Here is an 18,015-nt window from a genome sequence, read left to right as displayed (position 1 = left end):
CAAAAATGTTGAATCCCAATAACATTGTCTTTTTTTCACCTGGACTATTACTTTCCTGACAAAATAATTTAATGAGATCATCTTATAACGAACATTTATTGACAAACTATCTTATAGATTCTAAAATCAAACAATGTGTTACTTCAAGAAGAGAAAGCATAATCCAAATCTCACCCCCACCAAAGACTATTCCATAACTGAAGTACCCAAAACCTATGAACCATATTGCTAAAAGAAAGGGGGGAAAGAGATGTTTACTAAACTTCCACAGGAAGACTGTATAAATGTGGCAATGGTTAGGTACAATTAGACCATGCTCACGAGTACTACCCAGTCTCAAATAGTAACTGAAAATTTAAACTTAATATGCATTTCCTTCTTAGAAAGGCTCAGAAAATTATAATCTATTAAGTATGCAATGGTGCTAGTTACATTATGTAAAATGATATAATAAAAACAAAATAGTAGACAATTTGAATTTCCAAACCAATAAGTAAATTACTAACTGTAAACAAGAACTTTTAAAAGTCATTCTTTAGCTTCAATTTAAAACAAACATTCAGGACTGGAATCTTCAGAATTTTCTAGTATCTTGAATATCCCTGTCTTCTCTTTAATCGGTCCTGCAGCCTTCATTTGATCTAAAAGAAAAATATTGGAACAAATACTTTTTTGGGGGGGAAAAAAAGGGTAGGAACCTGGAAAAAAATCATAAATTTCCAATACAATTTTGTAAGAAGTATATCATATGTCCAAATTATAAAAACCCATGTGTGGGACACTCTCTTTTTTGACAATTAAGTGTTAAAGTAACAAAAAGAAAAAGGTATATTCTACAACAACTAAAATTAGCCTATAGGGAACAAGCATTATGAAGTCTCAATTTACTGGTTAAAATCTCTTCTGCTAAATTTAAGACATATACATAGGGCAATAAACAGAACACCAATTTTAATTATGCTTTCAGAGATGTTTTAAAAAGAAGCCCAATCATGGTTAAGAGTTGAGAAGCAAGATATCATGAAAAACTTACCTTTATAAACATTCCAAATCACTGCAAATATGTAGTACTATTTAGGTTGTTTTATGTCTTTAATATTAATGTATAAAGTCTTTTTTCATCATAATAACTGAGCTTTGCATCTTAATTCCTTTCCAATCCTAAACTCATACCTTTTCCTAACTTTTTAAAGTTCTTTTAATATTAAGAAAGGGGATGTAGTTTAGTGGCAGAACATTTGCTCAGCATCTACAAGCTGCTGGGTTCGGTCCCCCATACTACAAATAAATAAATATTTTTAAAAATTAAGTTTTGAGGGGGTGGGGTTGTGGCTCAGTGGTAGAGCGCTTGCCTCGCACATGTGAGGCACTAGGTTCAACCCTCAGCCTCACATAAGAATAAACAAACAAAATAAAGATACTGTGCCTATGTATAACTAAAAAATATTTCAAAACAAAAAACTTAAGTTTTAAGCCAGGCACAGTGGCATACACCTATAATCCCAGTGGCTCAGGAAGCTGAAGGTAGGAGGATTACAAGTTTAAAATCATCCTTAGCAAAAGTGAGGTGCTAAGCAACTCGGTGAGACCCTGTCTCTAAATAATAAAAATAGGGCTAGGGATGTGGCTCAGAGGTTGAGCACCCCTGAGTTCAATCCCTGGTGCCCATCCCACCACCCCAAAAATCAGGTTTTGAATATATACTTAGATTGGTAACTTATCAAAAAATGTCCTAAATGCCAGGCATGGTGGCACACACCTGCAACTGTAACCCTAGAAACTTGGAAGTCTGAAGCAGGAGTACCAGAAATCCAAGCCAGCTTAGTAAGACTGTCTTAAAATAAAAAGGACTGGTGATATAGCTAAATGGCAGAGTGTGTTCAACTGTGAGGTAAGGAGGATCCAGGTTTAGTTTTCCCTGTTTAATAATTATGCTGCATCATATATTTTATGTATTTTATTGTATTTCAAATAAAATACCTATCATGGTGTTCACCTTTTCCAGTTATACTCAGTGATATTGTGCTGACACTTCAAAATTGGTAGATATATATGCCATACAAATATGCAAAAACTTCAAACTAGAGTGTTTGGAAATTGTGAACGTTTATTAACATACCACTGGGTTTTCTGTGACTCATTGAATTGAAAGAATTTAAAAATGTACTACAGATCTAAGTTCTTTAGTAGATCTATTTTGTGAATATTTTCTCCCTGTTTGTAGCTTATTAGTGTCTTTTGAACAGCAAAAGTTTATATTTTTGATTTTAAGTTTCTCTCCAACAAAAGAGAAATGTCAATGAAACAAGATTGGCTAAATGTTGCGAACTACTATAGCTGAATGCATTAATTGTTCAAGGGATTCATGACGCTATTCTATTTATGTCTATCTTTAAGGTTTCCATAAAGACTAAAAGCATGAGAGATACTTACCAATGAGATCACTTCGATCTAATAACAACTCAAGATCTTTATCACTAATAACCTTTTCTCTTGATCCTTTGACTTCCCTATAAAAACAAAATATTGCAGTATGTTTAAATAAATCAAAACTATGAGTAGTTTTTCTAAAATTAAAAGGCTTACCTTTCATAATCTCTAGATTTCAATAACTCCTTTAATTCCTTAGGATCTAAGAAATTCTTAGATTGATTTAATCCAGACTGACCACCTTTGAAATGATCTAGAAAAATAATTTAACAAATGCAACATATTAAAATTCCCTTTAAAATCCAATAAATTACAAACTATTCAGAATGGCTGCCATTTTATTTATTTACTTTTTGTATTAGAGATTGAACGCAGAGGCACTTAACCACTGAGCTACCTTCCCAACCCTTTTTGAGACAGGGTTTCACTAAGCAACTCAGTGAAACCCTGTCTCTAAATAAAACACAAAATAGGGCTGGGGATGTGGCTCAGTGGTTGAGTACCTGAGTTCAAACCCGAGTGACTTTAAAAAAAAATCTGAAAACAAATTTTGTGATCATTAACACTATTGATAAAATTTATCTAAATTTAAACGATATTCAACACTTAAATGGATTTTTTTATATTACTCCCTCAATATACAAATACTATTCTAGTATTTAATATATTAAACTTGCAAGAAAAATTTCTGACAAGCAATTATCTTAATCAGAAACATGCAATAAAAATATCACAAATTCCTCATTAGAGTTTAAGATATTGCACCTTAAAATTATCCCAGACCCTTCTCTTCCCATCTGTGCCACATCTAAACAATTGCTAAGGTTCTTTATGTGTATCACTGCCAACTTAATGTAGGCTGTTAGCAACTCCACATCTACCACTCTTGCTATAAACCACGTCTTATCAAGTTGCACCAATTTCTTTTATTATAAAGAAAATAACAATGAGGGCTGGGGTTGTGTCTCAGCGGTAGAGCACTCACTTAGCAAATGCAAGGCCCTGGGTTTGATTCTCAGCACCACATAAAAATAAATAAATAAAGATATTGTGTCCAACTACAAATAAAAAATAAATATATATATATATAAAAAAAGAAACCAAATAACAATGAGGGCTAGGGTTGTGGCTCACTGGTAGAGCACTTGCCTACCAAGTATGAGGCACTGGCCTCAATCCTCAGCATCACATAAAAATAAATAAGTAGGGGCTGGGGTTGTAGCTCAGTGGTAGAGTGCTTGCCTAGCACATGTGAGGCCCTGGGTTCCATCCTCAGCACCACATAAAAATAAAAAATAAATAAAATAAAGATATAAGAAAACAAATTTTAAATAAGAGTAAAAATAAATAAGAGTAAAATAAATGTATTATGTCCATTTACAACTAAAGATATTAGACAATAACAAAAGTTCATGACAGAAACACACACAGAGAAAACTGAACCAAAATAAATAAATAAATAAATAAATACTACAGCATCATTTACTTTTGTGAATGATCAACTTTTCCAGTTTTCTTTTAGCAGCTGCTCTTTCCACAATTTTCTGGTCAATAGTATTTGCTGTAACAAGGCGATATACAACAACTGGCTTTGTCTGACCAATTCTATGACATCGATCCTGGGCCTGAAGATCAGACTGGGGGTTCTTCAAATTAAAAGGAAAAAGAGAACAACATTGAACAGTACTAGAATAAAAAATAATCAATAACTCTTGACCTTAAAACAGACACTTCTCAAAGTAGATAAATGAAATTATTATAATATATATAAGGATGATTAAAAATTCAGATTTCTATCAACAGCATATTGCTATACCTTCAACTTACCCAATCACTATCATAAATGATAACTGTATCTGCTGCAGTCAAATTAATGCCCAGGCCACCAGCTCGTGTACTCACTAAGAAGATAAACACATCTGGATCTGTGTTGAAACTGTGCATCTAAAAACAAAAAAGATGTAAACAACAACTTCAACCATTAAGACTGCGGATGGGATAAGCTGGGGATGTAGCTAAGTCTTAGTAGAATGCTTGCCTAGCATGTGTCAATTTGAGTTCAATCCCTCATGAGGGAAGGAAGGAGAAAAGCAAAGAAAGAACCATAATTTAGGCAGGAATGGTGTTGTATTCCTGTAATCCCAAGAACTTGGGAGGCTAAGCTAAGAGGATCACAAGTTTGAGACCAGCCTCAGTAACTTAGGGAGACCCTGTATCAAAATAAAAAACGAGGGCTGGGGATGTGGCTCAAGCGGTAGCGCGCTCGCCTGGCATGCGTGTGGCCCGGGTTCGATCCTCAGCACCACATAAAACAAAGATGTTGTGTCCGCCAAAAGCTAAAAAATAAATATTAAAAATTCTCTCTGTCTGTCTCTCTCTCACCTCTCTCTTTAAAAAAAAAAAAAAAAAAAAACCGAATTTAAAAATGGGAAAGCTGGGATGTGACTCAAGCGGTTAAACACCCGTGCATTCATACCTGGGACCCCCGCCACCAAAAAAAAAAAAAAAAAGGAAGAGAAAAAAAAGGACCAGGGATTGAGATATTTATTTCTTATACCACACAAAGGATTTTCCAAGAGAGGCCAAATCAGTCTTTCAGATTTTCAAAACAATTACGTAAACTTATAAAAAAATCTCTCCTTGTTTTAACTTGATTTTTCAAATACCTATCTTACTAAGGAGATCTTAAATTTTTAAATTTTTGGTTGTAGATGGACACAATACCTTTATTTTGTTTATTTATTTATTTTTATGTGGTGCTGAGAATAGAACCTAGCACCTCATCGAATGCCAGGCAAGCACTCTACCACTTAGCCATGCCCTACCATCTTAATTGTTAAATTTTTTTTTTACAGAAAAGTTAAATAAAAAGAACTAATGCAAAAACTGGTTAAAAAATTCAGTAACAGCTACGGATATGGCTCAAGCGCTAGCGCGCTCGCCTGGCATGCGTGCGGCCCGGGTTCGATCCTCAGCACCACATACAACCAAAGATGTTGTGTCTGCTGGAAACTAAAAAATAAATATTAAAATTAAAAAAAAAAAAAAAATTCAGTAACAGTTGCCTAAAAAAATCAAGTGGGTGAGAAGGGTAGATTAACCTGGAAAGATAGAAACCTTTCTAGGCTAATGATAATGTTCTATGTATTAACAGGGTTTAGGACATGTTTATATGTATAAATGTATAAACATATATATACACGTTTATATATACAATAATGAGAACCTACCTGTCTTAAAATAAAAATGAAAAATAAATAGGGTTGGGATGTGACTAAGTGGTTAAGTGTCCCTAGGTTCAATCCCTGGGTACTGCAAAAGTTATAATTTTATTATGTATGACATAAATAGCCTTACATTTTCCTCTCTCTCGGAATAAGACATGGACCCATCAAGCCTGCTAAAGTTGAAATTTCTAAGATGGCAGTAATCCATCAGAATGTCCAACATTCTTGTCATTTGTGAAAAAAGCAGCACCTGAAATTGAGATATATATCTTAGTATGCATAGTGTCTATACTGCTTCATAAAAAATAATGAAACAATAAAAATTCCAAACAAATTACCACCTTGTGACCTCTTTTTTTCAGTTCTGGTAACATTCGATCCAAAATTAAGAATTTCCCAGAATTTGTTACTAATTCTTCATCAATCTTTAAAAATGGACAAAGAAGAAAAATGTTACTATAATTACTAATCTCTTGCTTTATAAAAATTAAAAACATACCATTTCAGTGATAAATCATTTTAAAACTTTTCAAAAAATTGACCTTGTTATTATTTTTAAATCAGTAGTTACTTCAAGACACTCTAGAATGAAAACTCAGTGATCTCACACAAAAGTTCAAGTATAATCATGAACCTATCTGAGAACCACAGTCCCTCAAAGAATTTATTAAACTCACTGTGTATATGCTGAGGTTTATAACTGCGTAAAATATGGAGAAACATTGCTATTAGAATTCTCAGTAAAAATTAAGAAAACATGAGTGTAAAACCAATCTAACTATTGAGGTTAAATAAAACGTCTATCTTTTAGCTTGGGGGAAAAAAGTTCAACTTTTGGTGAAGTTTCCTTCAGAAAGAGATTTCCACTTGAGTAGGAAAGCTTTATTTTCTTTACTCAAAAGTGTAAAGTATGGTTCTCAAAATAAGGGCAAATTTGCCTTCCACCGTAAGGGGACATTCAGCAATTGCTAGAGGCATTTTAGGTTTTCATAAACGGGGAAAATAAACCTACTGGCTACCAAAGGCCAAAGATGCTGATAAATGTAGACAGTGCACAGGACTTTACCTCCTAAATAAAAATTATCTGGCTCAAAATGTCAATACTGCCACAGTTGAGAAACCCTGCTATTAATTAGTATGAAATCCTTCTTCCCTAAAAACAATTTAACACTATGCTATTTTTTTTTAATCAACTGCAATTTCATTCACTTAATCTGAAAGTCCCCAACTGTTATCAACTTTTTGGTTTTCTTCTGTAGCCGTTTGTGACTCATAAGTAATGAGCAGCAGATTTTGACAAGCTAAATATTAACTAAAAGGAATACTGAAAAAATGACAACTATCTCTAAGAGAGCAAAAATAGAAATTGACTACTTTACAAAATTCAGAATAATTCCTAGCTGTTCATATAGCTCTAAGGAAATAAGTTGGACTGTACATAAAAAGACCATCATTCTAACCCTCCTTAAGTTCTCTAAACTTCGGGTGGGGTGGAGTGGGGGTGGTGGAAGACTCAGTTTACTAGATTATAATCTTGATGATACACAACACAGTATTTTAAAAAATAAACCAAACAAAATAATACTTTAACCCAATGTTAAAGGTACAAAATAACAAAATTATTAAACAGTATTCACCTTAAACTCTTGTGTAACAGGATCTATAGGATATTCAATCAGATATGGATGATTACAGCATTTACGAAGTAGCATCATTATATTCTGCAGCTTCAGATTAACTTCAGATTCTATAGGGCTATTCACTTCCACCACAGTTCTATCAAAAACATTAATGTGTGCATATAAGAAATACAAAACACATCACAGTTTGAAGAATACTTAAAAGTTATTTTAAACTCACACCTTTCTCTGTCCACCTCTGGCTGTATTTGACTGATCAGTTTTTCCAATTCATTAGGAAAATTATCTATCTTGCTGTAATTTATTGATTTTCTAGTTCGCCGTTTTGGTCGTCCAGCAGGACTTAGTTCAACTGTTTCTTTCTAAAAAAGAACAAATTAAAATACCCATTTATAAAGCTAGACAATGAAGTCCTACCTATAAGTGAAGTATAATATTTTTATGTACAAACTAAACACTAATTTTCTCTTTCAGCAATTTTGAAGACGACAGCAAATTTCAGCAATTTTAGGGATCGAACCCAAGGACGCTAAGTCATATCCACAGTCTCTAACCCCCTTCTTTTGAGATAGGATCTAAGTTGCTGAGGCTTGCCTTGAATTTGTAATCCTCCTATCTCAGCCTCCAGGATTGCTGGGATTAGGACATATGCTGGCTCTTTCATCAACTTTTAGTAATACCCAAAGGCACAATTACCTCACAGCCATGATCTATACTCATATACAAATGTGTAAAATTTGTTTTATCACTAAAAACAACATTTGAAAGTGAGAGTATCTTTACTGCTCAGTAGAAAAAAATAAAGGATATGTAAGACATTAGAATTTATGAGTTTTCTGATTTCATTACATGATAATCGCATCCCATCTCCACTTCTTAGGAACTTCGAATGTGGAGAAAAATGGTACAGATGGCAAGCCTTCAGTGTTTATCAAATAACAGTGAGGGTTTTTTTTTTCGTTTGTTTGTTTTTGCTTTTGTTTCGGCACTGGCAATTGAAGCTCAGAAGAGCACTTTATCACTGAGCTGCACCCGTATCCCTTTTTAATTTTTGAGACAGAATCTCACTAAATTTCTGAGGTTGGCCTCAAACTTAGAACCCTCCTGCCTCAGCTCCCCAAGTTGCTAGGATCAGGGGTATATAGCCCCACACCCAGCTGTGTACTTGCATTAAATGCATTTCTAAATGCATTCCCAGACAGCAATAATTAAGGTTAATCTGACACAGGAATTTAAAATTTTGTTAACAAGCATTTCAGATGATCACAGAGCAGGAAAAACTTTTGCTTCTGGTCTTATGCCTAATACTTCAGTTACAAATTCATAACAACAAATCCTGAGAACAGGTGAAGAGCCATAAGACTGACATAATTGTGAAGTTTTATTATCATGTTACATTCACAGTATATTTCAAGCACACACTATACCTCATTGGTCCCAAACATATTTGCAATTGTACGATTCACAATTGCCGTGTAAAAGACTTCTTGTTTCTTCGAAAGCGGTGCATAAACAATTACTTCTCGTTTAGGAGGAACTTCAAGAGCAACATCAGATTTTAGTCTTCTTAGTAAAAAAGGAGTCAGAATCTAAAATTTCAACATAAATAAATATAAATATTTTTCAAATAACATTCCCACAAACTCCTTATCCTTCTTTCTCCTATTCCACTATAAACACAATCAATTCTTGAAATGTGAAATTAAAATATCATCCTTGAAATTTCCCATATCAGACTAGCACATTATAAATTCATAAAATCTCTAAGACTGTATCTTAATAATTTAAAGAGCAGAAAATTATAAAAGATGGTATTTAGCAACTTGGGAGGCAGAGAGGAGTATTCCAAGTTCAAGGTGAACCTTGGCAACTTAGCAAGATCTTGTCTCAAAAAGTAAAAAAATATATAAAAAAGGAGTGGGATGTAACTCAGTGGTAGGGTAGCCCTGGATTCAATCTCCAGTACCCAGGGTAAGGATAGGGAGTAATATTTTACTTAGGGTTTTCAATATAGTCCACAAATTTCAGAGTGAGGTTTTAGGCCAATAGAAAGCCAACCCAACTAAGAACATAAACATGAAAAATTGTGTGTGTGTGTGTATGTGTCAACATATATTTTTTCCATGTTGTCCAGGCTTACTTCAAACTCCTAACCTACCTGTGTCAGCCTCCTGAGCAACTAGGAATTTAAGTGAACACCATAACACATGGTAAATTTCTCCTTAAACTCTAAAACTTCAGGCTTAAAATTACTCCCCTTTATTACAAATGATTATCATATTTATAAGTAGAACACAGAAATAATTATGTCATTATTAATTTTTGTCATTTAAAATATAAACATTTGGGATGTGGCTCAAGCGGTAGCGCGCTCGCCTGGCATGCGTGCGGCCCGGGTCCGATCCTCAGCACCACATACAGACAAAGATGTTGTGTCCGCCAAATACTAAAAAATAAATATTAAAATTCTCTCTCTCTCCCTCTTTCTCACTCTCTCTCACTCTTTAAAAAAAATAAATAAATAAAATAAAATAAAATATAAACATTTGTTTAAACTTATCTGAAGTTACTAATCCAGAAACAAATACACATCAGGGAGAAAATACAAATGTTCCATAAACATGCTGAAAGATGTTCCTATCTTCAAAGAGAACATGATAATAATGAGATATATTTTTCTACCAATGCACTTATATTAAAAAGTTTAATGTTATCTAGAAATGGCAAATATGTGGAAGAGGCATTCATACACTGTTCCAAAACACTTATATGACTTATTTATATATGTATTTGTCAGCATACAAATATTAAAATAGAAGCAAAACTATGCTAGTTATACTTGGGCAAGAGAAAAAGAAGTGCAGGGGAAACAGGAGAAAATTTTTACTTTTCATTGTCCAGATTTCTATACTATTCAAAAACTTTTTACCATATATTATTTTTAAGTAAATAAATCATTAAATGTGATGCTGTTTTGGGTCTCTAATGTGGGAAGGAACTAGGAAAAAAAACTAGAAAAAAAATTAGAGAGCTTTACACAGAAAGTTAAAAAAATTATATTTTTGAAGATACTATAACTTTGTGACATGTACATCCACATGCACAGTTCAATTTTTTAAAAAGTATACTGAGGGGGCTGGGGATGTGGCTCAAGCGGTAGCGTGCTCGCCTGGCATGCGTGCGGCCCGGGTTCGATCCTCAGCACCACATACAAACAAAGATGTATCTGCCAATAACTAAAAAATAAATATTAAAATTCTCTCTCTCTCTCTCTCTCTCCCCTCTCTCACTCTCTCTTTAAAAAAAAAAAAAAAAAAAGTATACTGAGGCCAGGCGTGGTGGTGCATGTCTGTAATCCCAGAGGCTCAGGCAGGAGAATCATGAGTTCAAAGCCAACCTCAGCAACTTAGAAACTCAGTGAGACCCTGTCTCTAAATAAAAAATATAAAAAAGGGCCAGGGATGTGGTTCAGCGGTTCAATCCCTGGTATGAAAAAACAAAAGTATACTGAGTAGGATACAAATCTTAAGTCAACAATACTAGATATACTAGGATTATATTTCCTCAAATGAGATGAAATTTTTAAAGATTAATGATGAAAAGGTCAGCTAAATACACATTTTAGGAATGAAGAATAAAGATTACAGATACAAATAACAATTGTTTTTTTTTTAATTGTAGATGGACAGCATACTTTTATTTTATTTGTTTATTTTTATGTGGTGCTGAGAATCAAACCCAGTGCCTCACACATGCTAGGCAAACACTCTGCCACTGAGCTATAGCCCTAGCCCTTGTAAATGACAATTCTAAAAATAAGCAAATTGTAAGAATTTCAATGTTCAAAAGTTTTGATTTACGAAAAATTAAGTATAACACTGTAAGAATGATGGCACTTAATTTTGAGATATTATCTCAAAAGCTTATAGCAAAAGAATATGAAAAACACCAATATATTCAGCATCTTTCATATAATTAAATCCTAAATGGAATGTAGACTCAGATTCAGGATGTGAGTTTTGCTTTACATTTTGTACACTAATATTTTGAAAATATCTCTAAGTAAATATCTTAAAGGAAGGCCAAGCAAGTATAGCTAGTCAGTGAGACATGAAAGCATATGAAAACATTTCAAATTCTTTCTTATAGAATTTATAGAATTTACTGAGACACCAAGGAATTTAAAGTTTGAGTAAGAAAACATACAAGACATTCAAAACTATCTCCAACTAATCTGACTTTACGTTTAATAAAGACTTTCCCTCAGGTAATTCATTTAAACAAAATTAGGAGCAAAGCATGAGTTACCATAAGACAAATTTAAACAGTGTTACACAGAATTTTCTTAGCACTGTGGCTCTGAAAAATGCCATGACTCTTGATATATTATTGAATTCAGAGATGGGTATATTAAATTCACTATCATAATCTTTATACTAAAGTAAACTTGAAGTTCTTTCCCATAAAAATAGCAATTCCAGTATCCCTCCTTGTAAAACATCAACTAAAAAATATTAAATCAGATGGCCATTTCTCACGAATATCTTTAAAAGGACTATTGCATTGGGAAGACTTTTCAACTAGATTCCTCTAAGACCCACTCTTAAGTGCCAAATTCTACAAATTTTAACTGACTTAACTTTATAATTAAGTTTCCTAAGAAACCTAATATCAAAGCCTTACTTTGCTATCCTATTTGCTACATCAAGCCAAAACACATCTGTTCCTTTATAAGCCATATTCCCTCAATGTTTCACACACTAGGACACTTTACCCAAAAGTATCCGTAACAGCTATTAGCACACCAAAAAAATCTTAAAAACCTCACGAAAACACACATAAAGACACCATAAAAGGCCGAGTTCATTGGCATAAGCCTGTAATCCCAGCAGTTTGGGAGGTTGAGGCAGAAGGATCAAAAGTTCAAAGCCAGCCTCAGCAAAAGAGAGGCACTAAGCAACTCAGTGAGACCTTGTCTCTAACTAAAATACAAAATAGGTCTAAGGATGTGGCTCAGTGGTTGAGTGCCCTTGAGTTCAATCCCTGGTACCAAAACCAAAGGGACACCATAAAAAAATGTACACACACACAAAGTCCAAAAAAGAAAATAGATACGTATGGTATATAAATTCTTTCTGAAGGGCAATTTTCCAACATGTCAAAAGCCTTAATATATACACCCTCCTAGCAATACTACATGGAATTCTCAGGAAATAAGCCAAAATAAACAAGATATAAGTATAGGTACTTGTTTATAATAGAGAAAAATGTCGAAATAATAAAGGGTAGATACAATTAATTGTAAAGAAACATAGTAATGGGATAATAAGCCGTTATTAAAATGTGATGAGAGGGGCTGGGGTTGTGGCTCAGTGGTAGGGCACTTGCCTAATATGTGGAGGCCCTGAGTTCAATTCTCAGCTCCGCACATAAAATAAATATCTCACTGTCAACTAAATACCTGTTAATTTTTTTTTCCCCCAATGGGAAGAGAAAACAATCTGATGGGTTAAGTCTACATGTAGTGACAGAAAAAAAAAATTGTAAAAAATAGTAAATTGATAATTTTATTAAAAAAAAACCCCCTATCTCACAAATAAGAAGCTTTTTAGGGCCACATTACTAGACCTTTAAAAGATCGTATTAATCTAAAGATAAGTAGTATAGAAGGAGAATGGTAGAGGGTAAGGAGGACAGGAGGGAAGAGAGGGAAGGAAAGCTTGGGAAATAGGGTAGAATGGATGAAGTATTAAATGCAGATAGCAGTGAGAAAAATTATTAAAACACAGGCAGCACCTGCCTGTAATCCTAGCAACTAAGGAGGTTGAGGTAAAAGATGAAAATTTGAGGCCAGCCTCAGCAACTGAGTAAGATCCTATGATATGATAAAAAGTCAGCTAAGCATGGTGACACACACCTGTAATCCAACCTACTCAGGAGGCTGAGGCAAGTGGATCACAAGTTCTAGGCTAGCATGGGCAAATTGGTAAATCCCTGTCTCAAAATAAGAAGGGAAAAAAGTGTCAGAGATGGGTAGGGGACACAACCCTGGAGATGTTACCCAGTGGTAGAGAACTTGTTTGGAACGTGGGAGCCCCTGGGTTCAATTCTCAGTACCAAGTTTTTAAAAGGGCAAAATTTAATTAAGCACTTGAATTGCGCCATAAAATCTCCCTCTGGGAATAGGGAAACGGCCAGGAAATCGAATTTGGGAAGATTCATTTTTCTAGTGTCCACTTCCAAGGCTTATTCTATGAGTATATAGTAAGCAGAATAAGAAAATAGTCAACACCTGGTGCAGCATATGCAATACATTCTGCTCTCTTTCTTTGGCTATAATGTCTTCAGCAGTTTCAGAAAGACTAGTGATGTCAAACCAAGACTCAAAGCTGAAAAAAAAAAAAAGATCATAAATTAACTTATCACGATTCAATTATATTAACACATGCTTTACAATTTTATATTAATTTGCATATATCAAGCATGGATATTTGTGCACCAACCTCTTAGATGCAATTTTTTTAATGTAAAGAATACATTCCAACAACAAAGAGGAAGTGATTGTATTTTTTCAACCAACAATCAAGAACTGTGATTTGGTAGGAGGCCCAGAGTTCAATCCCGGTACTGAAGGAAAAGAAAAAAAAAAAAATCTTGCCTAGCAATGTGAAGCCCTGGGTTTTATTCCCAGCATCACAAAAATAATTAATTAATTTAATTAAGAGCTATGACTTGGGGCTGGGGATGTGGCTCAAGTGGTAGCATGCTCGCCTAGCATGTGCAGGGCGCTGGGTTTGATCCTCAACACCATATAAAAATAAAATAAAGATATTGTAGGCACCTAAAACTAAAAGATATTAAAAAATGAGTAATTAAGTGTAAACATGCACAGATTAATAATCTAAATAATGTTATATTGTTAATATCTAATTTTGAAAAAAATTGCTACTTTCATGGAGTAGTTAGATCAGATTTTTTTCAAACAGATTCCAATTCAGTAGCTCTGCATAGGACCTGAAAATCTTGTCCTTTAGTAAAAGTTTGCATAGTTATAATAATCAGCCTGACCCTGGGCCAATATTTGGAAATCCGATTTAGAACACATTCTCAAAATAAAACATTATGTAGCTTCCCCATGACAATATAAGTCAGTCAGTTTTTTTCACCTCATTCTGTTGTATTTCCATCTAAAATATTTTTGTCATCTTGTCTCCTCTTCCACTGAGTATACTTTTTCCAAAAACTTTTTTATTTTTTTTATGACATAATCTAAATTCAAACAATTTCTAGAATAAAACTGCTAGGTTGAAATCAGGAAATCGGTCTGGGGTTCTGGCTCAGTGGCAGAGCACTTGCCTAGCATGTGTGAGGCACTGGGTTCAATTCTCAGCACCACTTATCAATAAGTAAAATAAAGTTTCATTGACAACTAAAACAAAATACTTAAAAAAAAAATCAGGAAACCTTTGTTTTAATATTCACTCTGGTGCTAAACTTGTTATATGCTAATAACAACTTTATGCCTAGACTTTCTTATATGTGAGACAGGGAATATATTTAACCTCTTTATCTCCATGGATTGTTTTGTAAAGATAAAAACAAAACAAACCAAGAGTCTTATTGTAAGGTTTTTTTGCTTTTGTTTTGTTCTGTTTTATAGTGCTTGGGGAAAAAAACACAGAGCCTCACATGTGCTGGGCAAGTATAATACCACTAAGCTACCTCATCAGTCCAATGCAAATTCAGTTTTAAATCATCTTTTATCTGCTTTCACATACTTTGTGTCAAAATAGAACACACTTTGAAATACACCACAAAAAAAATATATCACGAAGAACCTGACAAAATAATCATTTAAATTCAGCTACCTAGAAGAAAGGAAATAATTTCAGCTAAGAGAACAGATTTTTGGGATTTGAAAAAAAAAAACAGAAAACAGTTAAATAACTGGCTTACCTACCTTTTCAAGTCATCAAATACATCTGGCAACAAAAAGTTTAGCAATGACCAAAGTTCTGATAAATTGTTTTGTAAGGGAGTACCAGTCAAAAGAAGTTTGTTATCAGCATTGAACCGTTTTAACTCCCTGATTAGACGGCATTTCATATTCTTAATCCTGTGTCCTTCATCTACTATTAAGTATTTCCAATAACAATGCTAGAAAATGAATTGAGAAAAAAAATTTAAAGTAATTATCGTACAGTTCTTCCTAAAAACAATTCTAAAAATATAACTTTTCTAGGACTGGTTGTTTTATTTTTATTAAATATTATATTTGTATTTATTGAAATAATCATGTTTTCCTTTGATCCAGTAATGGGACAAATTAATAGATTACTAAAACCAATGTCATTCTATTCCTAGAACAGATTTCACTAGATATGAAATAATACTTAAGTCCACCTGCTAGTCCTCAATCGCTTTCTAGTCAAAGTAATCTGTATCTTTTCTAATGTTTTACCAAGTTCTGCTGTTCGATTCCTAAAAACTACTATATTCCTAAAAAATTTTCAAAACCTTTCATTAGTTCCACATGGTCAGAAATGTTAAACAGCATTATAATGTTCAGTTTGGAGGCCTATATCTGAAATTAATATTCTTTTTAATCTGACAATGTTCTCAATGTTTCTAAGTTATTGATTTGCTCCTTTCTTCTGAAGTCAATTTTAGCAACTTATATTATCAAAGATATATATTTGTTTTCATAAAGCTGTCATTAAAATTATTTTCTCATTTTTAATATCTGTGTTTTCTCTTTTATCTTATCAGGCAAACTTAAGTTTTCCTAATTTATTGTAAAAAAAATAGAAATATTAAATAATTCTGGAAATATAAATACATCAAACTCAAATGTTAAGTATCTTTAAAAAATGAGACTGGCAAATTGGGGATAGAGTATGAAATAAGGATCTTTTACATTGAACTTTATACAGTACACTCCTAACAGAATAAAAAAATTATACTATTGTTACTCTTTAAATAAAATCACTTGAAAGGGACTTATTCTAGCAAATTTTTGGCAATCCTTAATTTTCTCTCACTACAAGAGAATTAATTATGATTAATTAATTAATTAATTAAGGTATTTGAAACTGCCATATAAAATAAAACACCCTTTATAAATGAGTAAGTGAAAAACTAAGGAAACAAATGTTAAGGAACCTGGAAAACTAATTAGTCAGGTCTGAAACTTCTCTTGTCACACACCAAACAGGAGCCGAACACCACTCCCATTGAAATTGACAAGGAAACTTAACTATTTCAATATGGGCTGGATAGGTAGAGGAAATTAATTAGAAAAGGTTTCATATTACATTATTGTGAACAAGAGTTACGTGAACAAGAGTTACGAAAGAGAATGTATAGTATGTTACTAGGTATAAATTATTCCTATAAGTTATCAGTAGAACAGAAAATTCTCAGGTAGAATTTCAGGTACTCTTTATCTTTTCATATTCTACTTTTTTTTACAAGTAGTTAACTTTTACTGTGAAAAAATAGTTATGATACTTTTTATTGCTGCAAATATTCAAAAACTTTGTTAAACTTGTTAGCTAAGACTTCTGCAAATCACATTCCAAAATTCCACCCACATATATAATATCTGACACATGTTGGTCATTGATTATGGAAGCCATTATGCTCCATTTATGACTTGATGTCATTACTTAAGTTACTTTCTTTATTTCACACAAGAAAAACTTAAAAAGACTTGACTCAGCAAGAACATTACATGATCAGGGAAAAAGCAAAACAACAAAGGAATATGTATGAAATAACTGAAGTAGCAAGTAATTTTCTAACTGCATTGTAATAATATGAATATCAATAAGTGAGTAGCTATGATATCAAGAGATACAGAGAGGGAAATGTTACCGACAGTCCCATAAAAAAACTTGTCTTCAAATATTCTATTCTTATTTGATTAAAACAAGTTGGATTGATAAATTCCACATACTCGAAAGCATGTGCTACTGGGAGACTAGGGTTGTGGATCAGTGGTAGAGCACTTGCCTAGCAGGCATGAGGTGCTGGGTTCTATCCCTGGCATCATATATATATAAAAAAAAAATAACAAAAAAGCTTCCTTAAAAAAAAGAAAAAGTACATGTTACAAACATATCTGTAGTATATTCAGATTATGTATGACTAACACACTTAAAGTGATAATTATGGCTAAAGTTTAAAATGCTATAAGATTTAATTTTGCTAAGAAATACCACATTTTATCCCAATCTTTAATATGAGCCTCCAGAACAATTCCCTCGATTAATTTCACCCAAAAAAATTTAAACAAATGCCACTGAATGGTAAGTGGTATGAATTAAATAGTTACAGATCATAAAGAAACCAGTGAAGACCACCTGTACCTGTAATGCATTTCGGTCTCTCATGGCTATTTCAAATGATGTAATTACCACAGGATGAATCTGCAGTGTCCCATTCCTTTTGTGAATATTCCTTACCAATTTTTGACGTTCTTCCTGAGTTCCATGATATAACATTGTCGGAATCTAAAAGATTTTATATCAATTTGGAACAAAATTTAAGTATTAATTATTTGAAAAGCATGAAATATAAATAAATAAACAAAATAAAGGTATTGTGTCCATCTACAACTAAAAAAGAAATTAAAAAAAAGGAGGGGGGGAAACATATTCTTCTCATAAGGTAAGAATGTGAATAAAACAATTTGTATGTGGCAAATGCCAGATAAG

General features: G+C 33.1%; 1 protein-coding gene across 1 annotated transcript in view; it reads right to left on the bottom strand.

The window, feature by feature from the left end:
* Positions 1-546: 546 nt before the first annotated feature.
* Hells (helicase, lymphoid specific) overlaps positions 547-18,015 on the bottom strand; it is a 34,690-nt gene continuing 17,221 nt past the window's right edge. The window contains exons 10-22 of the mRNA XM_076834540.1: positions 17,668-17,811; positions 15,258-15,454; positions 13,590-13,686; positions 8,725-8,886; positions 7,520-7,659; positions 7,295-7,433; positions 5,999-6,082; positions 5,788-5,907; positions 4,258-4,374; positions 3,917-4,076; positions 2,587-2,683; positions 2,434-2,510; positions 547-641 (exon numbers count right to left, since the gene is read on the bottom strand). Coding sequence (XP_076690655.1) covers positions 547-641; positions 2,434-2,510; positions 2,587-2,683; positions 3,917-4,076; positions 4,258-4,374; positions 5,788-5,907; positions 5,999-6,082; positions 7,295-7,433; positions 7,520-7,659; positions 8,725-8,886; positions 13,590-13,686; positions 15,258-15,454; positions 17,668-17,811 — 1,629 coding nt within the window. The remainder of the gene's footprint in view (positions 642-2,433; positions 2,511-2,586; positions 2,684-3,916; positions 4,077-4,257; positions 4,375-5,787; positions 5,908-5,998; positions 6,083-7,294; positions 7,434-7,519; positions 7,660-8,724; positions 8,887-13,589; positions 13,687-15,257; positions 15,455-17,667; positions 17,812-18,015) is intronic.

Source organism: Callospermophilus lateralis, chromosome 15 (genome assembly GCF_048772815.1).
Source record: "Callospermophilus lateralis isolate mCalLat2 chromosome 15, mCalLat2.hap1, whole genome shotgun sequence".
Lineage (NCBI taxonomy): Eukaryota > Metazoa > Chordata > Mammalia > Rodentia > Sciuridae > Callospermophilus > Callospermophilus lateralis.
The sequence above is the reverse complement of the archived record's forward strand: the minus strand, read 5'-3'. Positions and strand labels throughout refer to the sequence as shown.